Source organism: Columba livia, chromosome 5 (assembly GCF_036013475.1).
Source record: "Columba livia isolate bColLiv1 breed racing homer chromosome 5, bColLiv1.pat.W.v2, whole genome shotgun sequence".
NCBI lineage: Eukaryota > Metazoa > Chordata > Aves > Columbiformes > Columbidae > Columba > Columba livia.
The window spans coordinates 67,961,004-67,980,950 of record NC_088606.1 but is presented as its reverse complement, the minus strand read 5'-3'; the positions used below and the strand labels follow the sequence as shown (position 1 = coordinate 67,980,950).

The following is a 19,947-nucleotide window of genomic DNA, read 5'->3' as shown; positions in this document are numbered from 1 at the left end:
CGCTGCGCCAACGCTGTAACAGGGATCGGATCCATCGCTGGTTGTTTGTCCAAGAGCTCCAGCGCCGAGCTTGCTTTGGTGGGATCTGCCCCTAAAAAGGACTTTTTCCTGAGTTAAAGAAATGACAGCAAGAGGCTCAGCACGCAGCTGACACCGGCGGGCTGGAGCACGGACCCCTGCAGCGGCACAGTCCTGGCTCCATTTAGATGAGCAACTGAGTTTTTAGTTGATCAGGGGGAAAAATTGTTCCTTCAGACACAGAAAGGGCAGGTACTGAATCAGGGAGCCCTTTAAAACAAGTCTGTCCAGAGGCTCGGGATCCACTGTGGGAAGGTGCCTGTGAGTGGCAAAGGTTGCTGCCTCGCCCTGTGTAAAACCGCAGCTCAAACGGGTGCTTGGGATGACACCAACAGCTCCGTCCCCACTGCGGCGGGGCCGGGGTCTCACCTGCTGCTGGTTTCTGCTGCTGTGGCGTTAGGAAGCCTGACTGACCGAGGACCTGGTGCTCTTTTGGATGGGCCCCAGCCCTCCAGCAGGCGGTCCAGAGCTGGATCTGCTCCACTGCACTCTGCAGGGCAGGTTCATCATAAAATGTTGGAGCTTAGAGGGACCAGGGGTGTTTTCGGGCACCTGAGAAAAAGTTGAGCGTCGGCATCATTGAAGTGGATGTTGGTGAAGTCCTGGGGAAGGGAAAAGCTGCGCAAGGCGGTGAAGTGCAGCCGGCATGCACACACATGGCTCGCTTGGTGCGATAAAGCAGTTTGCCAAGACAGTATCTCAGTCCTTGGTTCCCTGCCCCTCTGCCCCCCAACGAGAGGGTGGGCAAAGGCACCAGGACAGAGGTGAGAGCCTGGCCAGCACACAACACGAAACCTCTTCTGGGTGCCGGGCTCTGTGTCAGGGACAGACTCCTTTCGGTGCCCACCTTTGCTGACTGCAAACAACTCGCCGTCAGCTAGAGTGACAAAGCCTGGCCCTGCGCCTGGTGACGCAGCTCCTGCAGACGGGCTCTGGCTGCCTGGCTGTCGGTGGATGCGGGTGCACAGTCTGCACAGCTGCACAGTCACCACGCTGCACGGCCAGGACAGGACACCCTGCTGGCGATGGCCAAATCTGCCAGATGTTTGTCAGCATCTCGTCTTGACAAGATGGCTTTGAATGTGCTGGAAAACAGAGTCCTTTCACCGGGTCAAGGGGTAAGTCAGGCTGGAAGTGGAAGAGACCCTGATGCGCTAAAGGACTCAGGAGGTTTCGGTCCTTGTTACAAAGAAAGGAGTGAAACAGGGAGAATATATGCGTTGGCTTGCGTGGGCTTGAGAAACATCCATATAAAATAAGTCTGGATGCAAAGCCTGAGTGCGTGGGGGAGCCTTGGAGCGTTATTCTCAGAGGGCCGGATCCCGGGGTGCTGTTTGGAGCGGTGTCCGCGTCACACTCTGTTTGCTTCCTCTCTTCCATGCCACGGTCTCTCTCGAAGCGCTGAGGCCAGGCCAGGTTGCTGAGACTCTGAGGTTTTCTCCTCGTGCGCGGCTCAGTTGTGGCCTCACACGTACTTGACCTGCCTGCAGTCAGCAGAACTGCTCTCAACTCCAGGGCAGATGGCAGTGCACCACCTTTAGCCTACAAGTTTGATCTGACTGGCAATAAAATTAATTACCCTCTAAAAATACTCAAGCCTTATGAGTCTTCCCTAGTGTCCCACAAGCAGAAGTGCCAGGGAAAGGGCCCAGACTTCGCAGAGTGACTGAGGCGGTTTCCGGCAGGTTGGTAAAGCTCTATGGGGAGCAGGGTCTGCCTGGAACAGCAGCAGGCGGGCACGGCCTCCTGAACCACCCGCTTTGGCCAAGGTTCAGCCGCTGCCCAGAAAAATCCCCACCCGAGCCTCCCACTCAGAGGGAGGGGAGGGTGGTACCTCCAGAAACCCTCCCTGCTCATCAGCATCAGCATCATCATGATGGTGCCAGGCGCTGTACAACACCCGAGGGACGCAGGAGACCAAATCCCAGGAGGCCCAAGATCACCATTTGGCTCTTGGATCTCCACCTGCCCACAAGACCACGCAGCTTTTCACCTGTCAGGGTTACACCAGAGCAGAACATTAAGGATTTCATGTAGCAAACAGCAACTCTGTCTGCTCGCAGCGGGTTTGAAATGGCAAGCTCAGGGAAAAAGTATGTCACCCATCCCTAAAATAGTTAGTTCCCCTGCATCAAATCACTGCCAAGAGGGAGCTGAAGGGGATCCCGTGTTGGTGGGATCCCTGTGCTGCTCCCACATGAACAAGGTCAAGTCTGCGCACAAGGCAAGAGCTCGTCCCTTCCCAAGGCGCCGCCTGCAAATTTGAGATGCACGATGCCGGGAGCATTAACCAAAAAAGCCCTGGTATTTTTGTTTCCTGGTAATCCAGATAAATCAGAAGGAATTGCAATTAAGAAGGGAGGGAAGGGTGTGGAGCTGAGCGCTGGACCGGTTTGGAGATCTTCCCCATTCACCTGCACTGCAATTCCCCAGCAGAGCCCAACCCTCGTTCCCATTCCCCAAAAGCTCCCAAGGGCGTTACTGCAACCTGCTCGCTGAGCCCCGGCGGAGGGAACACACCAAATCTTCTCAGCCCACGGGAAGAGGAAGCCAAAGGTGGGGAGCCACAGGCTCTGCCTGCTCAGCCACCCCGGACCAGCCACCGGGGCGACCAGACAAGCTGCCTTGGCCCCGGTTTGGTTGGAAGCACCACGCGAAGCCGGGAGGTGACTGTTCCTCCTGGCACGGTTGAACCAGAGGCACCCCGACACCTGCACGAAGCACGAGGCTGATGGCGGCGGCACCGCTCCGTGTGGGAGCCGGGGATGAGCTGGGACCTGCTCAGGAGGCTCCAGGCCCTTCCATCCATCGCTGCCTACAGAGGACGGGCACAAATCAACCCTGCCCGAGGTGACGGCAGCTCTTTCTGTGCCCAGCAGAGTACTGACACTCCATGTTTGGTGGGCTGGGGTCTTTCAACACCACCTCGACAAACGCCACCGAACGCTTTCCTTTTTCTGGTTTCCAGTTGGGGTACCGGCCCCCAAAAGCTTTTCATAACTGGAACTTCTTTGAATTTTGTTCTTCCTGCTTCCTTTTTCTTTTTCTTTTTTTTTCCCTCCATCTGTCTTATCAGTCTCAACCTGTCCAGATTTATATCCTACAAAGGTAAAGTGCAGACCATCTGAACAGCAGTAAACCAAAGTTCAGCCACCCAGCAGAAATGCTCACCAGCACGGAGTAATTCAGAAAGTGAAATTATCCTGCTGGCAGGATGATCAAGATCGAGAGAACAGGCACAATCCAAATCAACATCACCATCCCCCAGACTGTTTACACGTAACTTTCCTCCTGCTGAAGATGACCAGAAGCTGAGACAGTTCTAATCTCTTCATGCACTGGAGGTGCTGGCTGCCAGGAGAACCAGAGCTGCCACCCAAAGCCGGGAGCTCCCCCAGATTCCTGCACCGGCAAATACGAAGCAAAACCCAAACCTGACCCACCTCGTTGTGGACAACACAAGTGGCTTGTCCTTGTCTGCTGCTCCCTCCTCATTGCCACCAACAGGACCCTTTGAGGTCCCTGCTCATCCTGCCGCTGCTGGCTGGCAAGAAGGAGGGTGCTGTTGGCTGCCCTGGCCCAGCTGCCTTTGCTCTGTTCTGCACATAAACACAGAGGCGTCCATTTGCCTGAGCCTGAGACGTCCCTTTCATCAGTAAATTCACTTTATAAAAACACTGGGGAGAGGAGAAAAGAGAAAAGTAATTGCACCCACAACATCCCTTAATAAATCACAGGCTGGAGCCTGCTCTCATTCCTGACACTGCTGCCTCTTAATTATAGCTGTGTTCATCTGAGGAGACAGAGCAGGAGAGCCAGGCTTTATGCAGAAGGGAACACTAATTAAAACCTCTCTGTTCCCTAGAAAGATATTCCTGCTTTCCCCCGGGGAAGAAGTGAACGGACCTGTCTCTGGCCATTCCTGCAGGTTAATCTGTACCACTGACTTTCACACAGCAAGGCAGTTCCTCTTGTTTTCAGTCCCTGATGCTCTTGGCGTTGCTTCTAGGCTGGGATACGTGACTTTCAAAGCTCCCTGCAGAAGGAAGAGGAATAACATGTATCCAGGTAGCTTGTGCAGGCGTGGACGCCGCTTGCCTGGTGTCAGGTTGGGTGGCAGAGGATGGTGCTCACTCAGTGCACGCTGACCACAACCGTTCTGCAAATTGTCCCTTGCTGAGAGTCCAGCCCTTAATATCTGACACAGTCAGAACTCCTGAGATGGAGACTGTGCCCCAGACTGCACCCGAGCAGATCCTCTGATCAGAATTTGATGGAATTCAACAGGTTTGATCCACGCTCAGAGACACATGAGAAGAGGGTCAGGTCCCCTGGGGTGGCAGCAGGAGTCTCGTACCACCAGGCACCTGCTCGCCAGCATCTCCAGAACATCTCCAGACAGTACCTGACCACGCAGCAGCTGCTCTGCCGACTCACCTCTGCTCTCCCACACCTGAGAACACAAACCCTCACCAACTGCGGGAGCAGAGCAGTACCTCTGAGCTATGGAAACAGGAATTTGCCCCACTGAAGTCAAAGGGCTGATGCCCCAACGATGTACGTCAGCACTGAACTAGCCAGGAGCGGGTTCAGCTGGATAAACTGCGACTGTAGCTCATTGCTCCCGTGGCAGCGCCAGCAGGTAACACCCGGGGTGCAGCCGGGCCAGTGCTGCCAGCACAACCCTGTGGACAGCGAGCAGCCCCTGCTCACCGCTCCACCTGCAACATCAAGATGGAAGCGCCCCCGTATACGTGACTTAAGTTCTGAAACTTCCCACACACTTCAGCTTGGAAGGGCGAGAGCTGAGGTGCTGCTCTCCTGCAGACCTGCGGTACGGCCCGTGGCATGGAGATGGTGAACAAGGGACCAGCTGTGAACTGGTGACAGGGCTGGGGGGCATCTCGTGAAACCAACAGCTGGCAAGTGCGGCACAAACAAAAGGAGAGGGCTGAGTGCACTGCGCGGAGCCCGGCTGCGCAGCATCTCGCCACAGGCCATTCGGCATGTCAAAAGTTTATATGTAGTTGGATAAATGCAGCTGGGCAAGTTCAGGGCAGAAAAAGGATAACTGAGAGCTCTCAAATCCCACTGCTGCAGGCTGGGAAACTTTGCAGAGAGGCTCCCTGCGTGTGTCCTGTTCTGGGCCTCTCCTCTGGGTATCCGCATGTGCTCTCAACCCACTGCCACCACTGAGCAGGGGTGACGCGAGAGCTGCTGGACCAGCCCCTGTCCTGGCTCCTCAGAGCCAAATGGCAGGAGAGGAGCTCCAGCCCCCACAACTGCTCGGTGGAAGGAAACGTCGCGTAAGTTTAATCACGGCGAGGACTAAGAGTGGTTGGAAGAAACAAGCTGAGCGGTCAAAGCCCACCTGCCACAGCCACAAACTAGACCACACAGGTCCCCAGAACATCTGCTGCACAGCTGGCACCAGCCCAGAGACTTCTGCTCTCTGCCCCCTGCCTGCCAAGATCTGGTGAGCAAACGGTCAAAGGTGAGAAGAACAACCTAAAGCAGCGGAGAAAGCTGAGATCAGGGCCATCACCACCCTCAGCAGCCCCTGGTTTGTTCCCTGGGGCGCAGCGTGTGATGCCGACTCCAACGTGATCAGTTCTTGCCAAGACAAGTGCACGGAGCTGCCACGATGCTGCTCACGGAGGCCACGCTCTGCTCCAGCACCACGTGGGCGATGGGCACTCACGTCCTCTTGTGCCCCGACACCTCGAGCTAGAAGAGGCCTTGGTTAGCTGCTGACAAGAGGACAAGGATGGCGGGGGCAGGAGGGACCCAGGAGGCCTGCAGCCCAACCCAGAGCAGGTTGCCCAGACTCACCCCAGGCCTCTCCTGCCGGCACCACTTGTGCTTTGTCTTCCTTCTCCTTGCAGGAGATTAACCTTTTTTCGGCAAGATTGTTAAAACACTTCTGCACAGTAAGATTAGAAATTGCCTTTTAAAATCTTTTGATAAAGCCAACCTCACACATCCTTCTATTCTCAGTGAAACAAAGGGCAAAGGAACATTTGTTTTGTTTTGTTTTGGAATGCTCTCTCATGGGACTGTTCTGGTTACTGTGTAACTGGCTGTTCGTGCTACAAAAACCTCTCTTGGTGGCCTCATCCACAGAGCTTTGTGGCTTTACTGAAAGCCCTGAAATCAGAAATCAATGCAGATGATGGCTGAGCACTGTGTAAGAGCCCAGGATTTACCTGCTATCCTTAGCTGGGCACGAAAGTTTGGGTAAAGATTTTGCACCAGAACACACTTTGCATCGGCAATGGACACGGTTCCTGTGGGGATCCTGTGGGAACTGGAAAACCTCAGCATTTTGCAGGTAAAACAAAGAAATGACTGGCAGCAAAAGCACATTTGGATTAACTCCCCCTTTCTGCCTTTCAACGATGATCGGAAAGTAACAAATCACAACTTTTCACATATAATCTTATCTACTGTGACAAATATATGGAAATACCAACGACAGGAACAAAAAATATTAGACTGCTACTAAGTGCTGCTGCGTGGCCACTTTCCGCTCATTTACCCCCTGCGCAGCACAGGGGATGAGGGACCCTCGGTGATCCCAGCTGCGCCCGGTGCCGATGCCCCAAGACCACCTCTCGGCGTAGGGCCCAAAAGCCGCTCCCAGCCCTGCCCCGTCCCTGCCACCGCGGCTGCCACCAGGGCCCTGAGCTGCTCCAGCCCGCCGCAGCTCCTTCTCCTGCAGTGACACCCCAGCCCGGCTCCCGGGTGCCAAGCTGGAGCTCAAATGGACTGTTAGCGAGTGGCCAAAAATACCCAGACAGGATATGAGTAGGAAGCACAAACTGGGGTGGGGAGAGATGGCAACGAATGTCGGCGTGATTAGCCCAGAGAAGGCTGGAAAAGCCTTAAACATCAGATGTGATTTTCAAGAGATGAATCTCCTCCCTTAAATCTCCTGTCACACCCTCCCAGCAAAAACCCCAGGGCCAGTTTTATGGCAGGAAATTAAAATGATTGATGCATTAGCTTCCCCAAGCCCTGGCTGCTGTGGGCAGACATTTGGCAAGCAGGGAGCAGAGTGAAATAGCCACTGACTGGTGCAGGCAGGGGGAAGACGGGCCGCTTTTGGGGAAAGATACCATGGTGTGACCTTCCTACGCAGGGAGATGAGTATTTTGTGGTTCAGATTACCCCAAAGACTTCAACATGACCATGCTGGAGACAAACAGAAGCTAAGTGTGGCCCCCAAAGCGGCTCTCAGCCTAATCAGAAGTTTTTCTCAGATGAAGCGAAGTTCTTGGCACGCTGAGCATCCTGCTGCGCGCCTCAGCTTCTGCCAGGAGACTGAATCAGCGTTTCGGGGAGTGACCAAAAATGCCCTTCCTTTAGGAGGAGGCGGTGGAAACATCCCCGCCATCTCAGCTCCTGTGTTGCTCATGAACCGGTCAGCGTGGAGGAGTTAATTCACAAACAAAACCCCTTCTGCACATCCTGAGGGACCAGCCGTGTCACCCCGTCACCCTCCCTTGGGCCGGCGCTGGCTGGGCAAGCGATGTGCAGGCTGGAGTATCGCCATCCTCCTGGGCTAAAGGCATTTGCTGGGAAGTAACATGAAAAATCAATCAGCCTGCCCATTTCTTTAAAAATTATTATTATCTATTTTTACGGGTCTCTTGTAAAAGCAGCAACAAACTGGGACTGCTGCAGCCAGCTTGTGAGGATTGCACAGTGTTAAATGAGGCAGGGTCACATTGTACCTACACATTAAAGCAATTGTTTAATGAACAATTAAGGAACCTGAGTGATGAGCTCAAAGCCATCGTGACAGCAAAGGCCAATCTCCCACCCAGCTGTACAGCCACAGCCGCCACTAAAGGACTGATACCCATCGGGGATGAACAAGGAGCACCCAGGTATTATTACTGTGCTGGCAGTGGATGGTTGGACCAGAGAAGCTTCCAAGCTTCTGGAAGGAGCAGTTTTGCTGCGGGTGCTTTGCCAAAGCACCCACCAGCTTTCGAGCATGGATGGGACAGCCCTGAGCAAATCAGCTTTTTGCCCTTGAAGTCCCACCATAAAGAACATCTTGCTGTGCCCTCCATCGGAGCTGTAACATCGCGGTGCGAACCCAGCAGGAGCTCAGACCTTCTCCATCCCTGGCCACCAGCGTCAGCCTTGTGCCGAGTCCCCCAGCTATTTCACAAATGCCTTCGAGCCTGGAAAAGCCATAAGAGAAACGCGAGATATTCTCACTACACAGCGAGGTGCACGTGCGGAACAGCTCTGGGAGTCGGCGCTTGCAGCTGGAACACATGAGCACTCTGCGAGTTGCACGCAGGGTTCGGGTGTTTTCCCTGAGAAGGGAGACAATTCCATGTCCCCCCGTCAGGCTGGGCTGGAGCAAAGCAGCGCCTTGTGCCGTTATCCATCTGGAACATAACACACACACACAGTCACTCCCTAATTTTACTGGCCTGAGGTCTGAGTCCTGATTTCTACACCAAGAAAATACAAAGGATCCCTTTCATTAACACAGTCGCAGTGTCAAATCCTTCCCCCGCTAAAAATCACAGCTGGGGTGACCCAGCTCCCAGAGTGCAGCACCAGGCAAGGGGGCATTTGGGGGGGATGTAAAATAAAGATGGGGGGCAGAAAAACCTTCAGCCTGACAACTACCAGTGTAGCTCTTCAGCAAACTTTCTGGGTATCAGTTGTACTATGGGCACAAATAAAACAGTACAGAATTCCCCACAACACTCTTCCCGGGAAGCCTGGGGAACACGTCACGTTTTTCCCCCCTGGGGAATGCAAGTGACTCACACTTTCTCCTGCTTAGAAAGTTTTGAACTAGGGTCTTTTAGTTTAAACCATTTAATGGATTTTTATGCAAGATGCACTGATCTGCCTCCTTCTGTCTGTCCAAAAGCACCTATGAATATTTGGCATGCTATTGCTGGGTCTGGTTCTCAAGCTTGGCTAAACTGCAGCCCAAGCGTAGCTAAAGCTCAGCTTGGTACCCCTGACAAGAGCCGGGCTCAGCGGACACAGCACATGCCAACCTGCGCCCTGTCCCCCTCCACTCGGCTCCTGCGGGATTCCTCCAGCAAGAGGAAAAGTGTCAGCTGAGGAGCTGTGACTCAGCACGGGGACTCTGCAAGCACATCTTTTGGAGGGGGAGTGGCATCAGCTTCCAGTTTTTTCCCAAGATCATGGAGGTTGCGCCTAGTTGCGCATTTTCCCTGGGTATTTATAGAGCAAGGCGCTGTCTGGACTTGCTTTTGGTTGTGTTTCTTGAAGGAAGGTATTACCTTCTGGCAGGAATATAAAAGCTCCTAGTTTGGTTCAGCCAGCCTGCAGAGCTGGGACCGCGGGGAGAGCACCGCACCGAGAGCCGCCAGCGCTGCCTGCTCTCCTGACACACACCTGAATTATGGTCTGTCTGCACGTGGACTGGAAAGAGCCACGGACACACGAGTTTGTGCGTGTGTGTCGGGGGGGCACGGCGGGTAACTTCCCGTGTGCTCTCTACGTAGTTGGAGAATCTGGCATCAGGAATTTGTAAATCCTGGTGGCTCGTGAGCAGCACTGAGCACACAGACCCCAATCTCTCACTCACACCCAAAGCTGTTCTGTTGGTGGGTTGATGCGGGATTGTAGCTTTGCCCATCTGCCAGGCCCTTCAGTACCATCCCAGTGGGACAGTCCCTCAAACAGCGTCACATTCCCTTGTGAAAACACCCAGCAACCTGAACAGACAGCGCTTTGTTGTCCTGGGAAGTTTAAATGATAACATCATGTGGTCGCCGGCTAATGTTTCCAACCCATGCTTTAAGTTACTTGCTGAGGCTTTTGCTCATCAAGCGTTTCTGCCAGACCATGCAGCTGGCACAGCCCCCATGCACAGCCGGTAGCATCCTCGTTACTGCTCTCACTGCTACTGCTAGGTAGCTCGTTGCTTCTTAAGTTTTTGAGGCTTTTTGCTGTGCTTTTCTCCTGTTGTTCCAGCAAAAGATGTTGCATTTTGCCCAGCATTTTCCTGCTGCTACAATCTCATATTCTAACAGACTGATACCAGGAAACCTCCAGCACACTCTGCCTGGGTACTCTCAGACACTCACAAGCACTAGACGCTGCTATCAGTATCAACAGTCATCAGAATAATAATAGCCCTGAAAAATGACACTAGCATTTCACATTTTCAAGTTTGTTCACCCAAAGTCCAGAGGTTTTCGCAATCTCTGTTTGCTGTAAGAACAAAAATCTCTGACGCGGCAGACAAGGGAGAAGTATTTCTAATAAAAATCTCGTATGACAATAGCAGTGATCGGCCCTTGGAGCAGAGCTATTAATCTTTCCCCTCCCATAGAGCTTCTCCACCCTTGCAACACTGCAGCTCCCTCTTCAAAGGGACTCAAAGAAAGTCAAAACAATGTATGGCCCGCTTCCATTTGCTATAAAAGTACCAAAATGTAGCGCAGACAACAATGCCAGGCTCCGACCCCGGCTCCGTGTGGCTTTGGGAGGACATTCCACCTCCAAGGACAGGACGGTCCGGAAAGTCAGGGAGTGAGATTTCCTTCGCTTTAAAGTACAGAACGACGTGGCCCCCTCGGTGTCCTTCAGCACTGACTCCTGAGCTCCCTGCGGCCCCGTCTTTCAGCACATGACATCTCCTGGCCTGGGACGTGGTACCTCTCATGTCTTATCTTGGGCTCCGTCTGCACTGAAAAGTGAAATACTCTCAGCCCTTTCTTCATCTATTCAAGTCCTACTGACCTGCGATTTAGCAAAATCATTATAAAGTCTCCATTGCCTCAGAAACGTGTGCCCCCCGAGTCTGCCAGCTGGGATTCAATTAATATCAGGCAATTTAAACTGAATTAAAAGCTCTGGCACAAGGCTCTGTCCTGGTTTAACTTGGCCAGCATCACACGGCAGCCTCATTTCGACCAACACAAGTTTGAACACAGGCGCGGCCCTCACAACAGCGGCAAGAACTAGGCAAAGGTTAAAAAATGAAAATAGCATGAATAAATAAAAAGAAGGGAGCCCGGCAGGATAAGGACCTGCTGACTTGGCAGGCGCTCGCGGTGCTTCCAGCTCCGGGCCCTTGCAGATACAGGAGCAACCTTCCCGCGGCGCTGGGCACAGGGAGGGGACGTGGGGCTTTACTGCGTTACAAATGCCGAGACACAGCGGGGATCAGAAGGAGCAATTTCTAATCAGCCCCTGGCTGAAATGGCAGCGGTGCTAATGCTTTACAGCTTCTGCTTGGCTGTGTGGAAGATTTTTGGAGCGTCGGCGTGTAAAGGGGACTGTGAGCAGCACAAAACCTCTCTGCTGTTTCCCGGGCCACGGGTGTTCCCCCCAGCGCGGTGACAAGTCCTCCTGACATCTGCAGGGTCCGGTGACATTTCTGCTGGCTGAGGCCCATGATGGCTCAGCCTGCCTTGCAGCAAGCGAAAGGGAGCCTGAAATACTACAATAATAGACAGAAATATTCCCCACCCATCATCAGCCATGGGACCGAAGCAACCAGATGGTGTAAAGTGAACAGAGCAGAGCTGGGCTTATTTATTAGAGCCCGTTCCCTCTTCTAGGTATCTTATGCTAATGCACACGGAGATCTGGGAGATAGGAGCAGTTTGAGGACTGTAAAAGGAAACCAGCAGACAGCTATTAACAGAAGGAAAATTCACAGCTACCCAAGCTTGGGCACAGGGATGGGTTTTATTACGCTCGGAGGGGTTGGCAGAACACCAAGTTTCTATTCTAACATGTATATGAATTTATATCTGCATATACGTGTGTGCACGGACTTTAGTATCAACCACAAGAGAGACAAAAAAGGGAGAATTTCACATACCAGCTACAAAATGCACTTCAAAGTCACTTCTAACAGCATCCCAGCACTGAGGAGTATTACCGGGATACAAAGCAGAAGTAAAAGCAGATGGGACAGGACAAGCCCTGCAGCAGTCCGGCAGGGGAAATCCCAGGTGCCAGGGATGACTCCAAAGTGTTCCCCAGGGATCACACCTGCTTTAGGCTGAGCTCAGTTAAGACAAAGCTTAGCGAGGCGGCTCTGCTGCCTGCCAGGGATGGCTGTCACGGACACCAAGCACATCCAAAGGTCCCCTTGCAGGAAATGCCACCCAAGACACCGATGAATTTCCTCCTTCAGGCCAATGACACGTATTTTAAAGCCATCCCTTTGAATTCTGACAACCTTAGAAGAAGGTGAGCGGGGTCCGACCCAGCCGAAGCAAAAAAGAGGCGCCAAGCGCCCCACAGGCAGGTGCCCCCTCAGCTTTTCCAAAGTGAAGAAAAACACTTGAAGACTTTTGTCTTGGTTTTCCTTCAGCTCACGCACTGCACAGAAGCAAATAATACCCTGGATGCCAATACAAAGCGTCCCCTCAGGTTTATTACACCTTGTTTGCCTTTCTTTTTTGCCTAGCGGTTCTGCTCTCAGAGAAGTGTCAGGATCTCTCTCACATTACTTATCATTCTCATCTGCAAGACGGGGGAAAATCATCTGTGAGCTGAGCCCGTCTGCCTCCCAGCAAGCACTCAGCCACTGCAGGAAATTGTTCCCCCTCCTTATGCTGCCAGTGGAGCAGCGTTCACTATTACCTCACTCTTCTCTATGCAAGCAATGCCCTGGTAAGGACACTTTAAGGGCTGGTACAGAGCTTTGAATTGCCACATAACGAAAGATAATGAAAATTGACTCAGGACACTCAGAGACACGAGCACGTGGCCACGGGGATCCGCACGTTTGTTAATGGCCCCTGCCAGACCACAAAGGCCACACCAGTCTCTGCTAAACCGTAGGCAGGGCAGCTTTGCTAAAAAAAGATGTGCCAAAGTACCACAAAGTCAGGGTGTGCCTGGAAGGGAAGGGCCAGAGGCGGAAATAGGTTTTGGAAAGGTATCGGGGATGTGTCACCTTCAGCCCGGGCCGGGGCTGAGAGAGGTGGCTGAGCAGAGAGCAGCAAGAAAACCCCTTTGTGCTCACCCGGCTGCTCTCGCCTGCCCACCCTGCTGCCTGGAGACCCCACGTCAGAGCACGCACACGGATAAATTGTCTGACGGCGTGTTTCCTCATCACTAACCTTGTCTCTTCTGCTTCTCCTGCAGTTGCCTGTCCTGTGAAGCGACATGAGTCTCAAGGGATCCCTCAGCAGCAACCCCAGCTCATCAAAGTAAGGATCTCCGCGGCTTCCTCCACCTCACACTGGCACCACCACCCCTTCCTAGCACCCAGGGGTGCTCCTAGCAGTCCTGCTTAGAGACCTGACACCCCAAAATTCAAGTGTTTATGCACAATTAACATCCTGGCACATTTTTACATGGGACATATTCTGCACCTGCCTTTGGAGAATATCTCAAAAGGTTCCATTCATTAGGGACCTTAATCTTGGCGCTTACACAGCCACAGGTCTAGGTGGGCTCAGGTATAATGCGGAAGGGCCTCCTGTGCTGCTCCCTGTAACACCCCCCTTAACTGTCCTTCAAACAGCCCCTCCAGCAGCAACGTCCTTCCAGGGGACACCGCGTGTGAAGGTAACTCTAGTGGGGACAGGCTTAGAAGGGCTCCTCTGTCTCCTGTTTCCAGCTGCTGGGTTTAGTGACATGTGCCTGCGGTGTGGATAACAGCTTGGGTTGCAGAGGGAGCCGCCAGCACGGTCTGACACACAAATGCTTTGCCTGGTAATTGGGAGTCGCTCCAGGTCTGACGGAGGGGATGAGCAGGGCAGGGCTGGTCCCCCTGGGGTGAGCTGCAGGGCTGGCCATCGCGTGAGCCACAGCGTGGAAACAGATGTTTCAAAGGTGCAGGAGCTGACAGTTTATTTGTACCTTCCCTCTCTTCCAGTGGCAGCATGGGCAGAGCGGACGGAGCCGCCAAGCTGAGCGCAAAGGACCTGTACGGTGAGTCGTGCCCATAAACACGTCCTGGGTTTCCTACAGCAAAAGCACCTCTGGAGATCTGGACACGGCTGTTGGGGAGTTTTAGGCTGGGACTCAATCAGAGCCATGTGAATCCTCCACAGGCAACAGGCTGGCCTGACAGGGCAGTAAAAATGCCCCTTACCTGTGTGTCACTGCCTCCTGTGCTGCGGACAGCGCGATTTTGTGAGGACAAGTGCCACAGAACATTGCTTCCCCTCATCCAAATCCTCTCCAGTTCTGTTAGCAAGATAACCTGATAAAGGGCCCAACAAAAGAAAGACTGTCCTCAGCAGGTTAATGATTATCCTCTTTTAGCTGTGCACCGAACCGTGAAAACTCCAGTGCTCTTTGGAAGCAGAGGGAATTCGGGATGGTGCTCGTGCAGAGCCTGATCTGCAGCTTCTTTATAAACCAGCCCAGCTCCAGAGGAGCCACTGGGCAAAGAGCTGTAGGGAACGCTTAGGTATCAATAACAGTTATTCCTGATCTTAGCAGCTCTCTAACGTATCCCAGGGGAAGCCTTGGCCTGGGGGGCAGGCAGAAAACCAGAAAGTCGTGTGAGAACTCACCTCCCTCAGTCACCCCCTGGATAAGTCGATGGGGGAACACGAGCAGCTTTCAGGGAGTCTGAGCCTGCAAACTCTCCCACCCGAGAGCTGTCAATCTGCCTGGCTGATGCTTTCACTGGGTACAAACTGTGTGTGCCCCTGTTGGAGAGCTTGTATTCGATCAGAATTCTCCCTCTGCAGCTACGAGGTGAGGGTGGTTTCTTTGTCGCTAGGAAGTGACTTTGCTGAAGGGTTTTGCCTGGAGGTTTATGGGTGTGGAGTGGCCTGGAGCACTGTCCACCGGCCACCTCTCCTGCCTGGAGATGAGCGGTCCCTGGTGGGTCTTGGCGGATGAAGCATTAAACAAAATCACTGTTAACTTCGATTAGCTGCAAACAAGTGAAACGTGGGAACAAAGGTAGATCAGAAATAGGGTATTAGTGGCTGGGGGCGTTTGCAGCCCGGATGCTGCGTGGTGGGCAGGTGCCAAGCAGAGGCTGAGCGGTGTCTGGAGATGACAGGACACAGGATAAGCCTGCAAAGAAGCAAGAGGACGAGGCGTGGGAATGGCTGGGTGCTGCTCCACTGCGCACGCAGGACAATGGCATCATTCCTTTTGCTGTGCACTGAAAGCTACTGCAGATTTGATGGAGGGCAGAAGGATTCTAGTTGCAAGGTAAATAGGGAACCATATAGAGACACATAAAAATGAAACCGAGCGCTGAAAACTGTGGTTGACACACGGCACGTGCAGGTTGGCACCCATGGGCGAAGGCTCTGGACCGCCAGGGTTTCGGGGTGGGATGTAAGTGGGAGCACTGGGCTGACTGGTGCCTCGGCAGCACAAACACTCGCGAAGGGAACGGCTGACAAACTGCCTCTAGAACAAACACGGTTTCTCAAATAAGTCATTTCAACACAGTTACATCTTTTAAATTTTTTTACATTAACACACCCCAAAAGCAAATTTCACCAGGGATGGGACCTCTCTGATCAAATTCCAGCAAACCTTAAATGAGGAGCACGGGTCCAGGGGCCAAGTCCCCAGGAGAAGTAAATCAGCTGCCGGTTCCTTCCCTGCCGTCTCTGAAGCGCGGTCCGAGGTCTGCAGTAATTTACTGCATAAACACACAGGGCTTTTGCTTGGCAGACCTTGAAACCCACCCGCTAATTCAGCATGCCTTTCTCAAAGGACGCCCCGCGTGTGTCAAACCAATACTTAAACATCTGGGGCCCGTCACACTTGGATCCTCCCTCCCCCAACATTAATTTCTGCTGTGAGCTGGCACATTGGGGAGTGGAGGGCAAGCAAGAACTAAAATTCCAGGGAGAATTATGTTTCATAATGAAACAAATCACACCAAGCTGAGATGGCCTTGATTATAATGCTGCTAAGGGACACTCAGAGCTTCCAAGACTTTTCATATTTCCATTTTTGCCCGTGTAATCAGGCTGGCCCCTCAGCCCGCGTATGCTGCCAGGCCCCACGAGAATGAGCACAGCGACCCCCACACTCAGAGCACACAGACACCTGCTGCATTTAAAGCTCATGGGGTAATGTCCTTCCAGCAGCAGCGGCTCCAATGCACAGAGGCATCTAAATATTATTCCTAGGTGAAAGCAGCCTTGGTTTTAGCTTTCTTCCAAGGATGAATTTTCCTACAGCCGAGCGCCTCCCACCACTCAGCAGTCTGGGAGGAAGGGGCCATGTACCTGTGCTCTGAATGCTGAGCCGCTGCCAACTGCAGGGACACAACTGCTGCAGGCCACGGTGTCCCCAGCATGAACAGGGACTTACCGGCAGCATTAAATCCACCTCAGGCGAGACCCTGGAGTGGGATATTTAAAAGCATCACTGTGAGGTTGCTCTGGGGGTTCCAGGACCTAGTGTGAACCGCACAGGCCACACAGGTCTGCAGAGGACACGGCCTCGCGGCTAGCGATGGTGGCTGCCCTGGCGTCACCCTTGGCCTGCTCTAATTGGCCTCAATCATCAAGTATTCGATGATTCTGTCATAAGTACAGGGCACGGCACCGTGTCTTCTGCACTGCGGTGAGCACAGAGGGGTACAGAGCCAGACCACAAGTCACCCAGGAATTCTGCAGAGAAACTGGCTTAAAGCCCTGAAATATCTTCCCCCAGCTCTGTCCCCATCAGAGCTCAATATACTATCTACGTACTCAGCTGTCCCTGGTGGAGTTTCCTGCTGCCATGGGAGCAGGATACTCATCCTTTCCTCCCTGCTTAGCAAAACAGCACCAGGTTTGCTCGGCTCCACATTCTGGAAGCATCTGTGGCTGCCAGCACAGAGCGAACCCCGGCTCCGGTGCAGTGGAATGGCTGACGCCGATCAGGTTGCCACCTTCCTCAACGCACAGCAGCCAGCTGAATAAATGTTAATGCATACCATAAATAAATTAAGCTGCTTCTCCGCTTACCGGCATCAGCACTGAACCTAGATGAAAGGCTGTGGGGGAGAAACCACTGTGGCTCCGGCAGAAGCCAGAGGAAGGGCTGGAAGGAAGTGTTTTGGCGTCATGCGTCCCACGGGCAGCTTCTGCCACCCCTGTCTGCGGTGACAGCCAGGTGGATTCTGCAGGTGTTCATCTGAGCTGCTCTCGGGGGTGATCAGACAGCGCTGTCTCCCATAACCACAAGAAGCTGCATAGAGTTTAATGATTATAGTGGATTCCTCAGGGCAATGCCTCTGGAGCAGCGTTCAGAGCAGCCCGCTCCTGTTTTGGCTGCCCTGCCAAGAGGATTCCAGTTGCAAGGCCAACTGCTTGGGTGTCTTTGCCTCTCACTTCAAGCGCCGTGGCACAGAAGTACCCGGCAGATCCCAAACCAGGCTGGAGCCCCGGCAGGGCCACGGAGCAGAGGGACGGGATGTGGAGGGACGGAGGGACACCACAGTGACGAGAGACGCCAGCCTGGCAGGAGGGCAGAGCTCACCTCGTATTCGAACTTGTGAGAGCGGCCAGTTGGCTCCAACCTGCCCACACCACCCTTGATACACTCATTGCCAGTAAAGACCAGAACTTGTTGGGGTACAGGGCTGGAAAAGGGATTTTGGAGCAAGAGAAGCTGCCTATAGAATGAATGAGGCTGGAGAAGCGTGGTGCTGAGCAGCAGCAGCCTGCAAGGCGCGATCACTTGACACTGCACGTCCCCCGTAACCCAAGAAAGGCTTCGGCGCTGTAACAGGACACAGGCACTAACACAAAGAGAAGAGCTGTCCCCCTGCTCGGCTGGCCTGGGACAGGGATCATCTGCCTGGGAGAGGAGGCTCCTCCGGCGGCTGCTTGGCAGAATGGCAAAGGAGTAAATGATGTTTAAGAGGCACAAAACGACTCCTGGGGGTCTCCACAGACCCCAGGCACAGGGGGAGGTCTCCAAGATGAGACCCGCCAGCCCCCATGCTCCCCAGCCTGTCATTCCTTGCCACTGTCTCTCTCTGCACTGTGAGATACCACCACAGATGAGAGCTGTGCCAACACCGAACAGCCCCAAGAGCAGACACACAGAAACACTGACTCCAGACACTCCTGCTCTCCCTAAAGCTGCATTGTGAATGTGCATTTCCTATTGACGGCTTGGCACGATGACCAACAAAAGGGTCATTATTTACTATTAGTTATTGCCTGCCCGTGAGCTTGTTAATTATTTCAGCTGGAAGCCACATGGCAGTCACAGAGTTTTCAATGGGAGCGCTGAGGTGCCATTCCCTCCCCACAGCCCGCTCGAACAGGGTTTGTGCAGGAATTTAACACATGCTGGTTTGTCCGCAAGATACAACCCTGACAGGAGCAGCGGCAAGAAACCGAGCGGCAAGGACCACGGAATGCCTGAAGCCAAGGGGATCTGGCAGCATCTGACCAGTGCCACCCCAGGGATACCGCCATGTCATAGAATCATGGAATGCTAGGGATTGGAAGGGACCTCAAAAGGTCATCTAGTCCAATCCCCCTGCTGATGCAGATCTGTCTCCTTGTGTCTTTTAGCAAAAGCTAAAACTGGAAAGCACGAGCAGTCATTGAGCCAATTTCTGAGACTCAACAGCTGGGCAGGAAGGCCAGGTGTGTGGTGTTAGGCACGTCTGACTCGGGTGAGGCTCCAGCCCGTGCCCTGAAGCCGGCTGGCGTTGCGTCAGTAAAGCAGCGAGGCTGCAATTCTGGATAAAGCAATTTCACGCCTGACTGACTGAACAGCCAATTCCTTTAAAGCCATCACCCCTCAGGACAGAAAGGCTGAGAACTCGCAGAGATCAAGGCTCCTTGCCGTAGGGAGGAGGAACCACTTCCCCTGACCGTCCTGCAGATTCCCGGTTGGGAAACAACGGGAGGAGGGGACTGGTGCTGCCCGCAGCGGCACCACCAGCCAGGGGCTGCCAGGGTCCTGCTCTGCTTGCCCAAAACCTGCAGAGCAGCAGACAGGGCAGACGGACACCCAGCTGTGTCTGTCCCCAGCCACGGCCAGCACATTTCAGCCTTGGGCGCTGCTTTTCCCCACTCCTGCCCTTTGCCAGGACGAGGATGCTCAGAGGAGGGAGCGTCCCCGGGCGCCTTTGCTCCGTGCAATGGGACAACAACAGGGAGCCTGAGCGCTCCTGCAGCAGGTGGGTGACAGACAGGACAGTGTCCCCATGTGCTGTCACCATTTCCTCCCCCAGCCCAGCGCAAGCAAGCCCTGGGCAGCGCTGATCACAGGTCTGAGTCAGGGCAGTGCCCCAGACACTAATTCCCCATCCCCTCCCCTGCCAGCCCCAATAATGCCCTCGTCCTCCCCCGCTGCTCCCTCTGTGCCTGTTCAGCTTCTTTCTTCCATCCGCTTTCCCATCCGAGATTCCAGCTTCAGATTACCCCGGCTCTCCTCCCACGCTGCCTTGGGTGACCCTTTTATTCAAAGCCTTGGACATTTAATACCCAACTGAAAGCAGGGCTGGAAGGGAAAGAGGAAGATAGCAGATCAAAACCCAGCCGTGGGTAAGACAGGGAACATTCAGGCTCAGCTTTGCCCTGGCTTAGCTGCTGGGAGGAGCAGGCCCTGCTCTGGGTGCTGCTGGCTGGAAAACTGAGTTGCCTGGGCTGTTTAATTAAATCAAGGTTCCTCCAATCTTACTAAACGTATTCTGACACTCAAAAACTGTCATTAGTAGCTATGGGAAGTTCAGAAAACGTCATTTTGGATTATTTGGTGAAGAATAACTTGGCATATTTCCTCCAGCTCTGGTTGTAAAGGTAAAAAGGAACACCTCTGCCGCAGAGCCTCCCCTGCAGCTCCTCAATGCCCCGATTCTTTTTGGCTGAGCGGCCCCCGGGTGCCAGCCCAGCAGACAGAACGTTCCTGTCCATCCCCGCGCACAAACACGCAGTGTTTCTTGCTGGG

At 53.6% G+C, this 19,947-nt stretch overlaps 1 protein-coding gene across 1 annotated transcript in view; it reads left to right on the top strand.

Annotated features, from left to right (window-relative positions):
* EPS8L2 (EPS8 signaling adaptor L2) overlaps window positions 1–19,947 on the top strand; it is a 46,782-nt gene that overhangs the window by 1,024 nt on the left and 25,811 nt on the right. Inside the window, exons 2-3 of the mRNA XM_005509834.3 lie at window positions 13,201–13,265; window positions 13,937–13,992. Of these exons, the coding sequence (XP_005509891.1) occupies window positions 13,222–13,265; window positions 13,937–13,992 (100 nt within the window). The 5' untranslated portion in view covers window positions 13,201–13,221. The remainder of the gene's footprint in view (window positions 1–13,200; window positions 13,266–13,936; window positions 13,993–19,947) is intronic.